This window comes from Mustela putorius, unplaced genomic scaffold (genome assembly GCF_011764305.1).
Source record: "Mustela putorius furo isolate JIRA1106 unplaced genomic scaffold, ASM1176430v1.1 tig00003913_pilon_pilon_pilon, whole genome shotgun sequence".
NCBI lineage: Eukaryota > Metazoa > Chordata > Mammalia > Carnivora > Mustelidae > Mustela > Mustela putorius.
In genome coordinates this window covers 4,753,287-4,768,567 of record NW_025422060.1, presented here as the reverse complement: position 1 = coordinate 4,768,567, position 15,281 = coordinate 4,753,287, and the positions used below count along the sequence as shown (strand labels likewise).

Sequence of the window (15,281 nt, the reverse complement as noted above, 5' to 3'; positions counted from 1 at the left end):
TTTGTTTCTAAAATTCCACATTTGAGTTGGAATCATATGATATTTGTCTTTCTCTAATTTATTTCACTTAGAATAATACACTCCAGCTCCATCCACATCATTTCCAATGGCAAGATTTCATTATTTTTTATGGCTGAATACTATTTTATTGTGTGTATGTATGTATGTGTGTGTGTGTGCGTGCGCGCACGCGCATGCCTATTCACTTCTTTACTGATTTATCAATAGATGGACACATGGGCTATTTCTATAATTTGGCTGTTGTTAATAATGGTGCCATTTAAATTTTGTTCAAGCATCATTTTCATGATTTCATTAGGACATGTTTTCTTGGTTTTGTTTGTATGTTGGGTTATTTTGATATGGCTTGTCATCTTTTATAGAAATTTAGGAATTTGAAAGTACAGCCACCTCTCAATATTTACAAACTGGCTTTGTGCAAGGGAATGACTTGAGAAATCAGCCTGGCACAGAGGTTCTAAGACTTCTCAAACCATTTCTGAGGAATGTGTGTTTTCTCTTCTTGTGTATACTCTTATGTTCTAGTTTATATGGTGGCTTTTAACTCTCCTATTTTCTTTTATAGGCTCTCCCTTATTTCTTCCCAGGAGCTTTTGTTTTTGATTGCTATACTATTTTTCTGCCTGTAACCCCTTGTTACCCCCATCATTTGTAGAATTGCATACTCCTTGTAGCTCTAATATGCTATGGTATTCTACTTTGTTTTCAGCAGCTTCCAACCTGATATACATCTGTGCAGCTATTTCTTTCAGTGTAGCAAGTCAGGCAAAGTAGAAACCAATCACTTAGGCAGCTCCCAGACTTTTTTTTAAATTAACATGTATTATTTGCTTCAGGGGTACAGGTCTATGAATCATCAGTCTTACACAGTTCACAGCACTCACTATAGCACATACCCTCCCCACTATAGCACCCTATCCCTGCCCCCACTCCCAGCAACCCTCAGTGTGTTTCCTGAGATTAAGAGTCTCTTATGGCTTGTCTTCCTTCCTGGCCTTAATTATTTCATTTTTTCTCTCCCTGCCTCCCACAACCTCTTGCCCTGCCTCTCAAATTCCTCACATCAGATTGATCATATGATAATCCTTTCTCCAATTGACCTATTTTGCTTAGCATAATACCTTCTAGTTCCATCCACATTTTTGCAAATGGCAAGATTTCAGTTTTTGATGGCTACATATTATTCCATTGTGTATGTATACCACATCTTCTTTATCTGCTCATTTGTTGATGGACGTCTAGGTTCTTTCCATAGTTTGGCTATTGTGGACATTGAGCAGCTCTGAGATTTTCCAGAAAGATGAAAGTTCCACTTTTTTCTTTTCATCTCAAGGGAGGATCTGGAAATTGGGAAATTTCCCTGTGATTGTGGCACACCACACCAGGGAAGTGGTATAGCCAAGATGGGCAAAATACCATGACCTTTTCTTCACTTTTTGGTGTAGTTCTTCTTGGTAAGTAAGGTACTTTGGTGATGCAGTCTCAACTGGTTTTTAGAGTTCTCATAAAACTGATTTGGTTTGTAACTGTTGTTAACTCAGTGTTTCTTTGGGGGAATGAGGGCCTGGAGCTTATTTGTCCTCCATCTTGCTAATGTCTTATCCTGTGATTGAGTTTTAAATTTAATTATAAAAATTCCAGAAAAATGGAGAATAACATCATATTAGATGCCAAGGATTATTAATGAAGTTATAAGAGTTTTAACACATCCATATTAAAACACTTCTATTTTCATACCAGACATTATGGTAATTTATAAAAATGAAGATAAATTCTGCTGGATACTTGTTACAAATTTGAAAATTAAAGGTTTCACAGCAGGTCTGTTTCTCTATTTATTCAACTAACTGTTTCTCTTTATGTAGCTCAGGATGAAGTACCAGGTAGAAATCTTCTGCTTGATGGAAACCAAGATTCAATATCAAAAACACAAATGCAAGTAAAGAAACAAAGAACAACCAAAGGGGAAGGAAACATTGGTGAGTATGATAATTATAGAAAGCTTTAAATTATTTTAATTAAGATTAAATTATTTTAATTAAAGATTTTTTTCTTTAGTATGTGAATATGTATTTGAGGTTATATTTTATGGAAATCTATATTTCCTTTGACCTTAATTGTTAATACCCTCTGATAGTTAGAGAACAGAAATCAAATTATTCATAACTTTCATTGGTATTTCTAGTTGTAATATTATTTTACACTCAGACACCAAGGCCCAGTTATGGGTCAATAATTTTCTGACAAAGGATGCATGCCTTACAGTAAGCTGTTGTAGATATTTCTGATCTGTGGCTGAGGCCTTCTACCACAGCTCTAATTGGTGAACAGACATGTTACTGAGAAATGTAAGTCAAATAGCAAATGATTACAGGGACCTGGAGGTAGTGTAGCCTGAGAGTCCTGTTGGAGGGTCTTAAATACATCCTTTTGGTTGTGGCCCCATTAAAAGGAGTGACAATTGAAGTAGCCTAATGGATGTCATCAAGAACCCCACATGCGGAATATGAGAGTGCAAATAGCCAAATATTCCCACAGTAGGTTGCCTCATTTTCATTTGTTGAAGCAGAATGAGCCAAAACAAAGCTTGGTAGTCTTGTTCTTTGGAATGAGACATTGTGCCCCTTACACGCACGTTATGCCCAGGAATTCATTTAGGTACTGGGTAACTGTTCTTTGTTTGTTGTAATGGTCTAGCCATGTTGCCACATGTGGATCAATAGGATGTCTGGTCCTTGTTGCCTTTGTCTGGACTCACTTGGGTGATGCTGTCAATAGAGTAGAAGACTAATGCGCCCTCCCTCTTGGTTTTCAACACTTCTAGGTCATACCTATATATTGACACAGATATTTGGAGAATTTGTGGAGTCTTGTGAAAGGATATTAATGGTGGATTGAAATTCAATCCACATATGCCAAACTTATCCTGATCATCCATGTGGACAAAGTTTCTTCATAGGGTATTTATATTACCTAATACAGAATACCAGATTCCTTCACTGTGGATAGTCACTTCCATACAGTCATAATATTGGCTAAACTAGTGCCTCAGTACTCCATCACTGAGTTACCTATAATCATCAGAGTCACTATGCACACAAGGGCATACACCCAGGTGTGTTAAGTTATTTAATGGAGAACTAGTTTCAGGGAGCATTTTTTGCTTCATTAAGCTCATAAATAAAGCACTTATTTATTTTTCTCCTCATGAACTTTTTGAGAAACAAAGTGCTAGATGCTGATAGTTGGGTAGTTTTCAGTCTTCCACGTGTATTGCTAAAGTGTCAGTTTCTATCAAGGTTTAGGGTAGATACAAGCACAGGTTAATAATACATGTAGTAGTAGTATATGCAGTAATAATACACATATTAGTAAGAGTGGAGTTTTGAGGTGGCATGGGTGGGCATACCATTGTGGAGTCTGGGTAAGTTTCCTATAAGTGATGGCTTTGGACTTCAAACCAATAAGCATTAACAGTTTCCCCCTCATCTTGGTGTTAGGGGTTGTGGAGATCACAACAGTGGAGATCACTGTCATCTATGTACCAGTATCTCAAAGGCCCCGAAATGTAATTATGTACATCTCCATTGAACTCCGATATTAGCCAAAGTTTTCTCATCTCCCTGGGTACATGAGGGCTAGAAAAACCCATAGTCTTATGCATTTTTGAAATCCATAAGGTCTTGGCAATAGCTGGTGGAGCATTCTGATTCATGGCAAGGATCACTGGGAGAATCAGAAACATAGCACTTGTATTAGTCAAAGGATTCATTAACATAGGTAGTGGATCTGTTGATCTTCTCTTCTCCCACTACTTGGCTATAAGGTTCTTGATAAATAGACCATCAGTCTACTTCTTTAAGTCTATGCCTGCTTTTGGGTAAACATACACTTTGATCTCTTCAAGATTTTTGCAAAGATGGTCCAGGAGTGTTTACTAGAATACCATTTTTATATCAGTCTCTCTTATGGTCAGTAATTGCTGTCTTGGCAGTATCCACTATTACCTGTCAAGAAATTTTCTGTTTAAGATCCAGATAATGTCCTAGACTAATTGCCCTGACATTAGAAGGATGTTTAGTTGAGTTTGATGTCCAGGAATAGTGGGACAAATGAATCCAGAATTTTGAGTCTGGTAAAAAAATAATCTCATCATCTACTATCCTCAGTCCTTTATTGTATATTTTAGGTACCACCACATGGTTCACAGAGTCACTATAACCTCTTCACGGATAGTTAAAACATGGGACAAGGATGTTTTACAAGGGCAAGGAAAAGCCATCTGTTGAATCCAAAACAATACACAGCTGAGGAAGGAGAGATTTTTGAATACTTGTGTTTCTTCACACCCTTTTCTGGCTCCTTGTGCAATACAGCCATTGTTAAAACTCTCTGAGGAAGGAATTTTATATTAACAAACCAGTAAGATTATGGTTACTTCTTTCAAAAGAATACTTCTTTAAACATGAACTATCCAGCTCTCAAAATTCGCTTCAGGTCAGTGGACAAAGTGATCCTCAGGACTAGACATTCTTTTATTAAATACTGAGTCTCAGTAAATCACTGTATCATGGGCTGACCATCAGTTCTCAGAACATTAGAAGTAATAATCATAGGGTGTAACTCAGTGCATAGGATCCTCAACAACGCTTGATTCCATAGCTGTTGAAACTATTAAGTAGTGGTCAAGGTATTGCTTCTCCAGCTTTCTCAAAACCCCTCTGTTGGATGTTTAGTTTGACCTACTCACTGGGCATCTTAATCAGCAAAACAGGAACTAAAAAGAAAAACTACTGTTCCCTCTCAGAAATTAAAAACCTGTATATAATAAAACAGCATTTTTTAAAATTTATTTTTTATTTTCAGCATAACAGTATTCATTATTTTTGCACCACACCCAGTGCTCCATGCAATCCGTGCCCTCTATAATACCCACCACCTGGTACCCTGACCTCCCACCCCCCACCCCTTCAAAACCCTCAGATTGTTTTTCAGAGTCCATAGTCTCTCATGGTCCACCTCCCCTTCCAGTTTCCCCCAACTCCCTTCTCCTCTCTATCTCCCCATGTCCTCCATGCTATTTATAAACAGCATTCTCTTAAAGCATGGTACAGAGTCTGCTAGCACATCCTGAGACACATTGTCCTGAATTTTCATGAGCTCTGTGAGACACTCTGATTCTTGTACATGACACAGTGGTATTCCTTTAGAGAACCCTGAGGGTTCACAAGTGTTCCTTCCAGAAACGGATGTGACCATATTGCTTGTAGCACTAATTTGTAAGGGAGTTGTTCAATGAATACAGCAAGCTAAACTGAAAGTAAGATTAAGCATTTATTCTTTTACTGTAATTGTATTAGAAAGAAAGGTTTCCAGCTACATCAACTTTCCACTTTGTCCCATACAACAACATTGGTTGAGGGTCAGAATATCAGTGCTGACAGGGTTGTAATTTGAGGGAAGATCGTCTCACAATCAAAGAAGCCTTAAACAAAGGCTCTTCCTGTTGTATAGACTTGGATGTTAAGGTGAGTTAGTGATGGGAGTGCTAGAAGTGTAAAAGTGGTGAAAACTATCAAAAGTAATAAAAATATCTACAATGAAATGGTAATGAAAGGGTGAAATGTGTAGAAGCATATGAACATTACAGTATCTTAGCTGAATCCTCCATGTGTAAGAATTCCTCAAATTTGAGGCACCTGGACTAAGAATGTAGGTATTTCCAGCTCTGGATAGGCCTTAGTCTATGACTGCAACTACCTCCAATATCTGCTGTTCAGGGGCTATGCTTCAAGTATAGTGTGGAATCCGAAGAATCCCCCATGACAACTGCTAGATGTGGTCTTTGTAGTTGTTTAAGATGGGCCTAAAAGATCACACACAGGATTTTGGCCTGTTGAAAGAACTTCAGTGTAAACACATATACATATGAACATACATGCATGTATAATTAATATATATATGGCCATACTCACATATGCTTATATACATGTGAACATATACATGTATATGAATATTCGTAGATGTTTTTAGAAATCATGATTCTCAGAGAAATTTTCAATTCCAATCTATCCCTTCAGGACTTGTTCTTTCCTTCTATTTCATGTGTGTACAGTCTGCCTTCTGAAGTGTGAATCAGTCTAAACATCAAAACATTTACTCATTTGCTCTTTTAATACTTAAATTGTTTCAGAATTCAGAGCACTAGAAAAAAATGCTAGAAAAACAAACCTACTAAAAAGTTTTGTGATTTGTTTACAGTTCACCCTCCACCCTCTTTTCTAAGAGAAAGTGTATGTTTCAAATACTTTCTTGATTTACTTGCATTGGTATTTTCTTACTTCAGTAGGTTCATTTCCTTAAATTTAGTTTTGGTTTAATTTCCGTTATTATCCTTTATGATTTAGGTTTTTAAAATTGAGATATAACTGACATATAACATTGTATTAGTTTCAAGAATACAGCATAATGATTCAGTATATGTATACAATTGATTCTTGAACAACACAAGAATCTAGGTACATGCAGGATTCACTTAATATGCAAATCTTTTTAGATAAATATGGTACTATATATGTATTTTCTCTACCTTATGATTTTCTTAATATTTTTCCCTAGAATATATTATTATAAGTTTATTATATTAATTTTTTATTATAAGGGTACAGTAGAAAGTATATATAACATATAAGATATGTGCTAATCAGTAGTATTAGTTATCAGTAAGGCTTACAGTAAACAATAAAGGTGTTAGCAGTTCAGTTTTGGGGAGTCAAAAGTTATACATGGATTTTTGACTGTGTGTGGGTCAGTGCCCCAAATCTCCACATTGTATATTGTGAAACGATCACCACAGTATGTGTAGTTAACATCCATCACCACTCATACATCTTTTTCTTATGTTGAGAACTTTTAAGATCTATTGTCTTAGAAACTTTCAAATATATTACAATAATATTAACTATAATCACATGTCATATATTATATTACCAGGACATAATTATTTTATACCTGGAAATGTGTAGCTTTTGTCCATCTTCACCTTCTTAGTCTACTTCTTGTTTAGGCAATCACCCATCTGTTCTATCTATGAGCATTTTTTGTTTGTTTTACTTCACATATAAGTGAAAGCATACAGTATTTGTCTTTTTTTCTCTGACTTACTTCAAAATGCCCTCATTGCATCCATGTTGTCCCAAATGGCAGGATTTTCTTCTTTTTATCTGCATAATACTTGTGTGTGTGTGTGTGTGTGTGTATCACATTTTTTAAACCATTCATCTATTGATGGTCTTTCAGATTATTTCTGTGCCTTGGCTATTGTAAATAATGCTACAGTGAACAAGGGAATTCAGATATCTTTTTGAGTTACTGTTTTCTTTCCTTTGGAAAAATACTCAGAAGTGGAATTGTTGGAATGTATACTAGCTCTATTTTTTGCTGAACCTCTGTACTATTTTCCTGGGTAGTTGTACCAACTACCAGTATGACAGTATTCTCTTTCATCTACATCCTTACCAACATTTATTTCTTGTTTTTTTGATAATGACCATTGTAATACATGTGATATGATACCACTTTAGGGTTTTTCTTTTTGTTAACATATAATGTATTATTTATTTCAAGGGTATAGGTCTGTGATTCATCAGTTTTACATAATTCACAGCACTCACCAAAGCACATACCCTCTCCTGTGTCTATCACTGAGTTACCCCATCCCTTCCACTCCTCTCCGCTCCAGCAACCCTCAGTTTGTTTCTGAGATTAAGAGTCCCTTATGGTTTGTCTCTTTCTCTGGTTTCATCTTGTTTCATTTTTCCCTTCCTTTCCTTATGATCCTCTGTCTTGTTTCTTAAATTCCTCATACCAGTGAGATCATAGGATAATTGTCTTTCTATGATTGAGTTATTTCAGTTGGCATACTACCCTCTAATTACATCCAAGTCATTGCAAATGGTGGCAGGATTTTGGTTTTTTTATGGCTGCATAGTATTCAATTTTATATATCTATATATCTATAGATATATCGATATATCTATAGATATCTATCTTTCCATAGTTTGGCTATTGTGGCATTGCTGCTATAAACGTTGGTGTACTTGTGCCCCTTCGGATCACTACATTTGTATCTTTAAGGTAAATACTTAGTAGTGCAATTGATGGGTCATAGGGTAGCTTTGTTTTCAACTTTCTGAGAAACCTCCATATTGTTTTCCAGAGTGGCTAAGCCGGCTTGCATTCCCACCAACAGTGTAGGAGGGTTCCCCTTTCTCTGCATCCTTGCCAACATCTGTCATTTCTTACCTAGTTAATTTTAGCCATTCTGACTGGTGTGAGGTAGTATCTCACTGTGCTTTTGCTTGGTATTTCCCTGATGCCAAGCAATGTGGAGCACTTCTTCATGTGTCTGTTGGCCATTTGGATGTCTTCCTTGCAGAAATGTCTGTTCATGTTTTCTGCCCATTTTTTGATTGGATTATTTGTTCTTTGGGTGTTGAGTTTGATAAGTTCTTTGTAGATTTTGGATACTAGCCCTGTATCCAATATGTCATTTGCAAATATCTTCTTCCATTCTTTCAGTTGTCATTTGGTTTTGTTGAGTGTTTCCTTTGCTGTTCAAAAGCTTTTGATCTTGAGGAAGTCCCAAGAGTTTATTTTTACCCTTGCTTCCCTTGCTTTTGGCAATGTGTCTAGGAAGAAGTTGCTGTGGCCAACATGAAAGAGGTTGATATTGGGGCACCTGGGTGTCTCAGTGGGTTAAGCCTCTGCCTTCAGCTCAGGTCATGATCTCAGGGTCCTGGGATAGAGCTCCACGTCAGGCTCTCTGCTCAGCAGGGAGCCTGCTTTCCCCTCTCTCTGACTCTGCCTGCCTCTGTGCCTACTTGTGATCTTTGTCTGTCAAATAAATAAAATCTTAAAAAAAAAGAGGTTGATGTCTGTGTTCTCTTCAAGGATTTTGATGGATTCCTGTCTCACATTGAGGTCTTTCATTCATTTTGAGTGTGTGTGGTGTAATGAAATGGTCCAGTTTCATTCTTTGGCATGTGGCTGTCCAATTTTGCCAACATCATTTGTTGAAGAGACTGTCCCTTTTCCACTGGAGAAGTATTCTTGCTTTGTGGAAGATTATTTGACCATAGAGTTGAGGGTCCATTTCTGGGCTCTCTATTTTGTTCCATTGATCTATGAGTCTGTTTTTATGCCAGTTCCATGCTGTCTTGATGATTACAGCTTTGTAATAGTGCTTGAATTCTGGAATTGTGATGCCAGTAACATTAGTTTTTCAACATTCCTCTGGCTATTTGGGGTCTTTTCTGGTTCCATTTAAATTTTAGGATTATTAGTTCCATTTCTTTGTAAAAAGTTGATGGTATTTTGATAGGGATTGCATTAAATGCGTAGATTGCTTTAGGTAGTTTAGACATTTTCACAATATTTATTCTTCCAATCCATGAGCATGGGATGTTTTTCCATTTCTTTGTGTCTTCCTCAATTTCTTTCATGAGTACTGTATGGTTTTCTGAGTATAGATTCTTTGCCTCTTTGGTTAGACTTATTCCTAGGTGTCTTATGGTTTTGGGTACAGTTATAAAGGGGATCAACTCCTTAATTTCTCTTTCTTCTGTCTTGTTGGTGTATAGAAATGCAGCTGATTTCTGTGCATTGATTTTATATCCCAATACTTTACTGAACTCCTGTATGAGTTCTAGCAGTTTTGGAGTGGAGTCTTTTGGGTTTTCCCCATAAAGTATCATATCATCTGCAAAGAGTAGAGTTTGACAGCTTCTTTGCCTATTTCTTTTTGTTGTCTGATTGCTGAGGCTAGGACTTCTACTACTATGTTGAATAACAATGGTGATAGTGGACAGTTCTGCTGTGTTCCTGACCTTGGGGGAAAAGATCTCAGTTTTTCCCCATTGAACATGATATTTGCTGTGGGTTTTTCACAGATGGCTTTTATGATATTGAGGTATGTACCTTCTATCCCTACACTGTGAAGAGTTTTGATCAAGAGAGTATACTGTACTTTGTTAAATGCTTTTTCGCTATCTATTGAGAGTATCATATGTTTCTTGCTCTTTCTTTTATTACTGTATAGTATCACATTGATTGATTTGCAGATGTTGAACCAACCTTGCAGCCCGGGAATAAATCCCACTTGGTTGTGGTGAATAATCCTTTTAATGTACTGTTGGATCCTATTGGCTGGTATTTTGGTGAGAATTTCTGCATTCATGTTCATTGGTCTGTAATTCTCCTTTTTGATGGGGTCTTCGTCTAGTTTTGGGATCAAGGTCATGCTGGCCTCATAAAATGAGTTTGAAGTTCTTCTTCCATTTCTATTTTTGGAACAGTTTCAGGAGAATATGTATCTATTCTTCTTTAAATATTTGGTAGAATTCCCCTGGGAAGCCATCTGGCTGTGGGCTCTTGTTTGTTGGGAGAGTTTTAATGAGTGCTTCAATCTCCTTACTGGTTATGGGTCTATTCAGGTTTTCTGTTTCTTCCTGTTTCAGTTTTGGTAGTTTATACTTTATGCATCCATTTCTTCCAGATTGTCAAATTTGCTGATATATAGTTGCTCATAATATGTTCTTCTACTTGTATTTTGTGTGTGTGTGTGTGTGTGTGTGTGTGTGTGTGTGTGTGTTGGTTGTGATCTCTCCTCTTTCATTCATGATTTTCTTATTTTGGGTCCTTTCTCTTTTATTTTAGATAAGAGTGGCTAGGGGTTTGTCAGTCTTATTAATTCTTTCAAAGAATCAGCTCGTAGTTTTGTTGTCTATTCTACTGTTCTTTTGGTTTCTATTTCATTGATTTCTGCTCTGATCATTATTATTTTTCTTCTCCTGCTGGGTTTAGGCTTTCTTTGCTGTTTTTTCTCCAGCTCCTTTAGGTATAGGGTTAGGTTGTGTACTTGAGACCTTTCTTGTTTCTTGAGAAAGGCTTGTATTACTATATACTTCCCTCTCAGGACCACCTTTGCTGAGACCCAAAGATTTTGAACAGTTTGTTTTCATTTTCATTTGTGTCCATGAATTTTTTAAATTCTTTTTAAATTTCCTGGTTGATCCATTTATTCTTTAGTAGTAGGGTGGTCTTTAGCCTCCATGGTGTATTTGAGTTCTTTCAAACTTTTCCTTGTGGTTGAGTTTTAGTTTCAACACATTGTGGTCTGAAACATGCAGGGAATGTTACTAGTCTTTTGGTACTAGCTGAGATCTGATTTGTGACCCAGGATGTGATCTATTCTGGAGAATGTTACATGTGCACTAGAGAAGAATGTGTTTTCTATTGTTTTGGGATGGAATGTTCTAAATATATCTATGATGTCCATCTGTTCCAGTGTGTCATTTAAGGCTTTTATTTCCTTGTTGATCTTTTACTTCGATGATCTGTCCCTTTCAGTGAGGGAGGTGTTAAAGTCCCCTACTATTATTGTGTTATTATTGATGTGTCTTTGATATGGTTATTGATTGGTTTATATAATTTACTCCTGCCATTTTAGAGACATTGATATTTTAAATTGTTAGATCTTCTTATTGGACAGACCCTTTAAGTATGGTATAGTGTCTTTCCTCATCTTTTCTTATAATCTTTGGCTTAAAATCTAATTTGTCTTGTATAAGGATTGCCACTGCAGCTTTCTTTTGATGTTCATTGGCATGGCAATTTGTTTTCCACCCCCTCACTTTAAATCTGGAGGTGTCTTTGAGTCTAAAATGAGTTTCTTGGAAATAGTGTATCAGTGGGTCTTGTGTTTTTTTAATCCATTATGATACCCTGTGTCTTTTGATTCGGACATTTAGCCCACTTAAATGCAGGGTAACTATTGAAAGATCTGAATTTGGTGCCATAGTATTGCTTGTAAGGTGACTGTTACTGTCTAATGTCTCTGTTTCTTTCTGGTTTGTTACTTTAAGGCTCTCTGCTTAGAGGACCCCTTTCAATATTTCCTGTAGGGCTGCTTGGATGTTTGCAAATTCTTTTAGTTTTGTTTGTCTTGTTCCAGCTCTCTGAAAAATGCCAGTAGAATATTGATCAGGATGGCATTGCAATATAGATTGCTCTAGGCAGTATAGACATTTTAATAATGTTTATTCTTCCAATCCATGAGCATGGAATGGTCTTCCATCTTTTTGTGTCTGCTTCAATTTCTTTCATGAGTGTTCTGTAGGTCCTTGAGTACAGATCCTTTACCTCTTAGGTTTATTCACAGGTATCGTATAGTTCTTGGTGCTATTGTAAATGGCATTGATTCTCTAATTTCCCTTTCTATATTTTCATTATTAGTGTATAAGAAAGCAACTGTTTTCTGTACATCAATTTTGTATCCTGCCACATTACTGAATTGCTCTATGAGTTCTAGTAGTTTGGGAGTGGAGTCTTTTGGGTTTTCCTTATAAAGTATCATGTCATCTGTGGAGAGAGAGAGTTTGACTTCTTTGCCAATTTGAATACCTTTTGTTTGTCCTGGAAGCTTCTTATCTCTCCTTGAGAGAGATATCAATGACAGCCTAGCTGGATATAGTACTCTTGGCTGCATATTTTTCTCATTTAGTGCTCTGAATATATTTTGCCAGTCCTTTCTGGCCTGCTGGGTCTCTCTGGATAGGTCTGCTGCCAATCTAATACTTCTACCATTGGTTGCAGATCTCTTGTCCTGAGGTGCTTTCAGGATTTTCTCTTTGTCTGTGAGACTTGTAAGTTTTACTACTAGGTGACAGGGTATTAGCCTATTTTTATTGATTTTGATGGGGTTTCTCTGTGCCTCCTGGATTTTGGTGCTTATTTCCTTCCCCAAATTATGGAAGTTCTCTGCTATTATTTGCTCCAATATACCTTTTGCCCCTCTCTTTCTTCTTCTTCTGGATCCCAATATATTTTGGAAATTAATCCCTACTCTACTATTAATGTATAGAAATGCAACTGACTTCTGTATATTGCTTTTGTCTCTTGATTCTTTACTGAATTTATTTAACAGGTTTTTGTTTTTTGTGGAGACTTTAGTGTTTTCTATATATAATAACATGTAAATAGAAACAGTTTTACTTACTCCTTTCCAATTTGGTGCTTTGTGTATTTTTTCCTACTTGTTTTGACTAAGACTTCCAGTATGGTGTTGTATAAAAGTGGGGAAAGGGGGTATCCTTTTCTTATTCCTGGTCTTAAAGGAAAAGCTTTCAACTTTTCACAATTCAGTATTATATTAGCTGTGGGCTTTCATGTATGACCTTTATTGTGTTGAGGTGAGTTTATTTGTTTATTTATTCATTTAATTTATATTTTTTATTATGTTCAATTAGACACCATATGGGACATCATTAGTTTTTGATGTAGTTCAATGATGATATAAAATTCACACGAGTTTTATATCATGAAAAAGTGTTGAATTTTGTCAAATGCCTTTTCTACATCTGTTGAGATGATTATGTGGTTTTTATCCTTTGTAATGTTATATATCATAATGATTGATTTGCATATTTTGAACTATCCTTACCTCCCTAAAATAATCATCATTTGGTCATGATGTATGATCTTATGATGAGCCACTGAATTCTCTTTTCTAGTAGTTTGTTAAGGATTTTTGCATCTATGTTCATCAGGGATATTGGCCCATTGTTTTCTTTTCTTATGGAGTCCTTGGGTTTGGTATCAGGGTAATGCTTGCCTTATAAAAAGAGATTTCAGAATTTTCTATCAGTGAATAATTGTGTTTCCCCATATTTTCTAAGAAGAAATCATAATAACCTAACAACCTATGTGATGGTATTAGGAGTGAGGGCTTTGGGAAGTACTTAGGTCATGAGGGTGAAGTGCTTAAAATAGAACTGCCCCATAGGTGTGTACACACATGTATACACATATGCATAAACACACACACCTTCTCTCTTACTCTGTGTGTGTTTAAGGATTGTTACTGATTTTTCTTTAAGTGTTTGGTAGAATTCATCTATGAATTCACCTGAACTTTTCTTTGTTGGATGACTTTTGATTGTTTTTAACTACCTTGTTACCAATTCAAGCTATTTCTTGATTCAGCCTTGGTATTTTGTACATTGCAAGGAATTTACCCACTTCTTCTAGGCTGCCCAATTTGCTGATATTTAATTGTTCATAATCCATTATGATTTTCTTTAAAATTTCTATGACATCAGAAGTAATATATCCTCTTTTGTTAGTGATTTTACTTGAGTTTTTTATTTTTTATTAGCCAGGCTATTGATGGTCAATTTTATGTTTTCAAAAATCCAAAGCTTAATTTAGTTGATTTTTTCTGTTATATTTCTATTTTTACTTCCTTATTTCTGCCATAACCTTTATTATTTCTTTCTTTCTGATAACTTTTATCTTAATTTGTTCTTCTCTTTCCAGTTTTTTGAGGTATAAAGTTAGGTCTTTTTCTTTGAGAGCTTGATCTTCTAGTTGTCTACAAACAATACAACCATGCTAATTTTTCTGTGTTCTAGGGAAGGTGAGATAGAATGGGCCCTCAGGCATCATCCTGAAAGGCTTTGGAAGCCTGGTACTTGCTTCCTTCTCTCTTTCCCCCATGAGAGAGATTGTGAATGAAGGTGTCTTTATCAGTGCTGAGCTGTGATAGTTTTGTGGAAGAGTGACATGGATATGGTAAAACTGTTTTTCTTACCCTTTTAAATACAGCTGTTTTGGGATGTTATGCTTCTTTGGTGTGCTGGTACCTCTCAGCTGAACTTTGAAGCTCTCATAATATATCTCATCCATGAATGGTTGTTAATTCAGTGTTACATCAGATTCAGAGCTGGGACATTTAGCCTGCCATCTTGCTGATGTCATTTTCTAAATTATTTTAAATTGATCAAAAGATTTTTTTCTTTCATTCATGAATCAATATTTGAGCTTATATTTTATAGTAATTTTATAGTTTCACCAAAATTGTGAGTACTGCAGGATAACTAGAGAATAAAAGCCAAACTATTCATAACTTTTGGCTGGTTTTTCTAGGCATAAGACTACTTCATTTCCATGGGTCATACACTCAGTATTCATTGAAACCATATAACAGGTCAGTAATAGTATTTTAGAAGTACTGCACCTCTCAGCTGACTCTAGAAGCCTATGGTACCAAAAGCCCAGTTGGCACCAGTGGCCTCTAACATATCCATCTGCCATAGGGTCTAATTACTGAACTAAGAGGTTGCTGATATCTGTAATCCAAACACAAATGTGAGTCAGAAGGGCCATGGGGATGGGCAGAGTGGGTGGCATGTTGAAAGACA

General features: G+C 36.2%; 1 protein-coding gene across 1 annotated transcript in view; it reads left to right on the top strand.

Annotated features, from left to right (window-relative positions):
* The window catches only part of CCDC7 (coiled-coil domain containing 7), a 467,373-nt gene that overhangs the window by 274,541 nt on the left and 177,551 nt on the right, over positions 1-15,281 (top strand). The window contains exon 24 of the mRNA XM_045069128.1: positions 1,887-2,000. Within this exon, the coding sequence (XP_044925063.1) occupies positions 1,887-2,000 (114 nt within the window). The remainder of the gene's footprint in view (positions 1-1,886; positions 2,001-15,281) is intronic.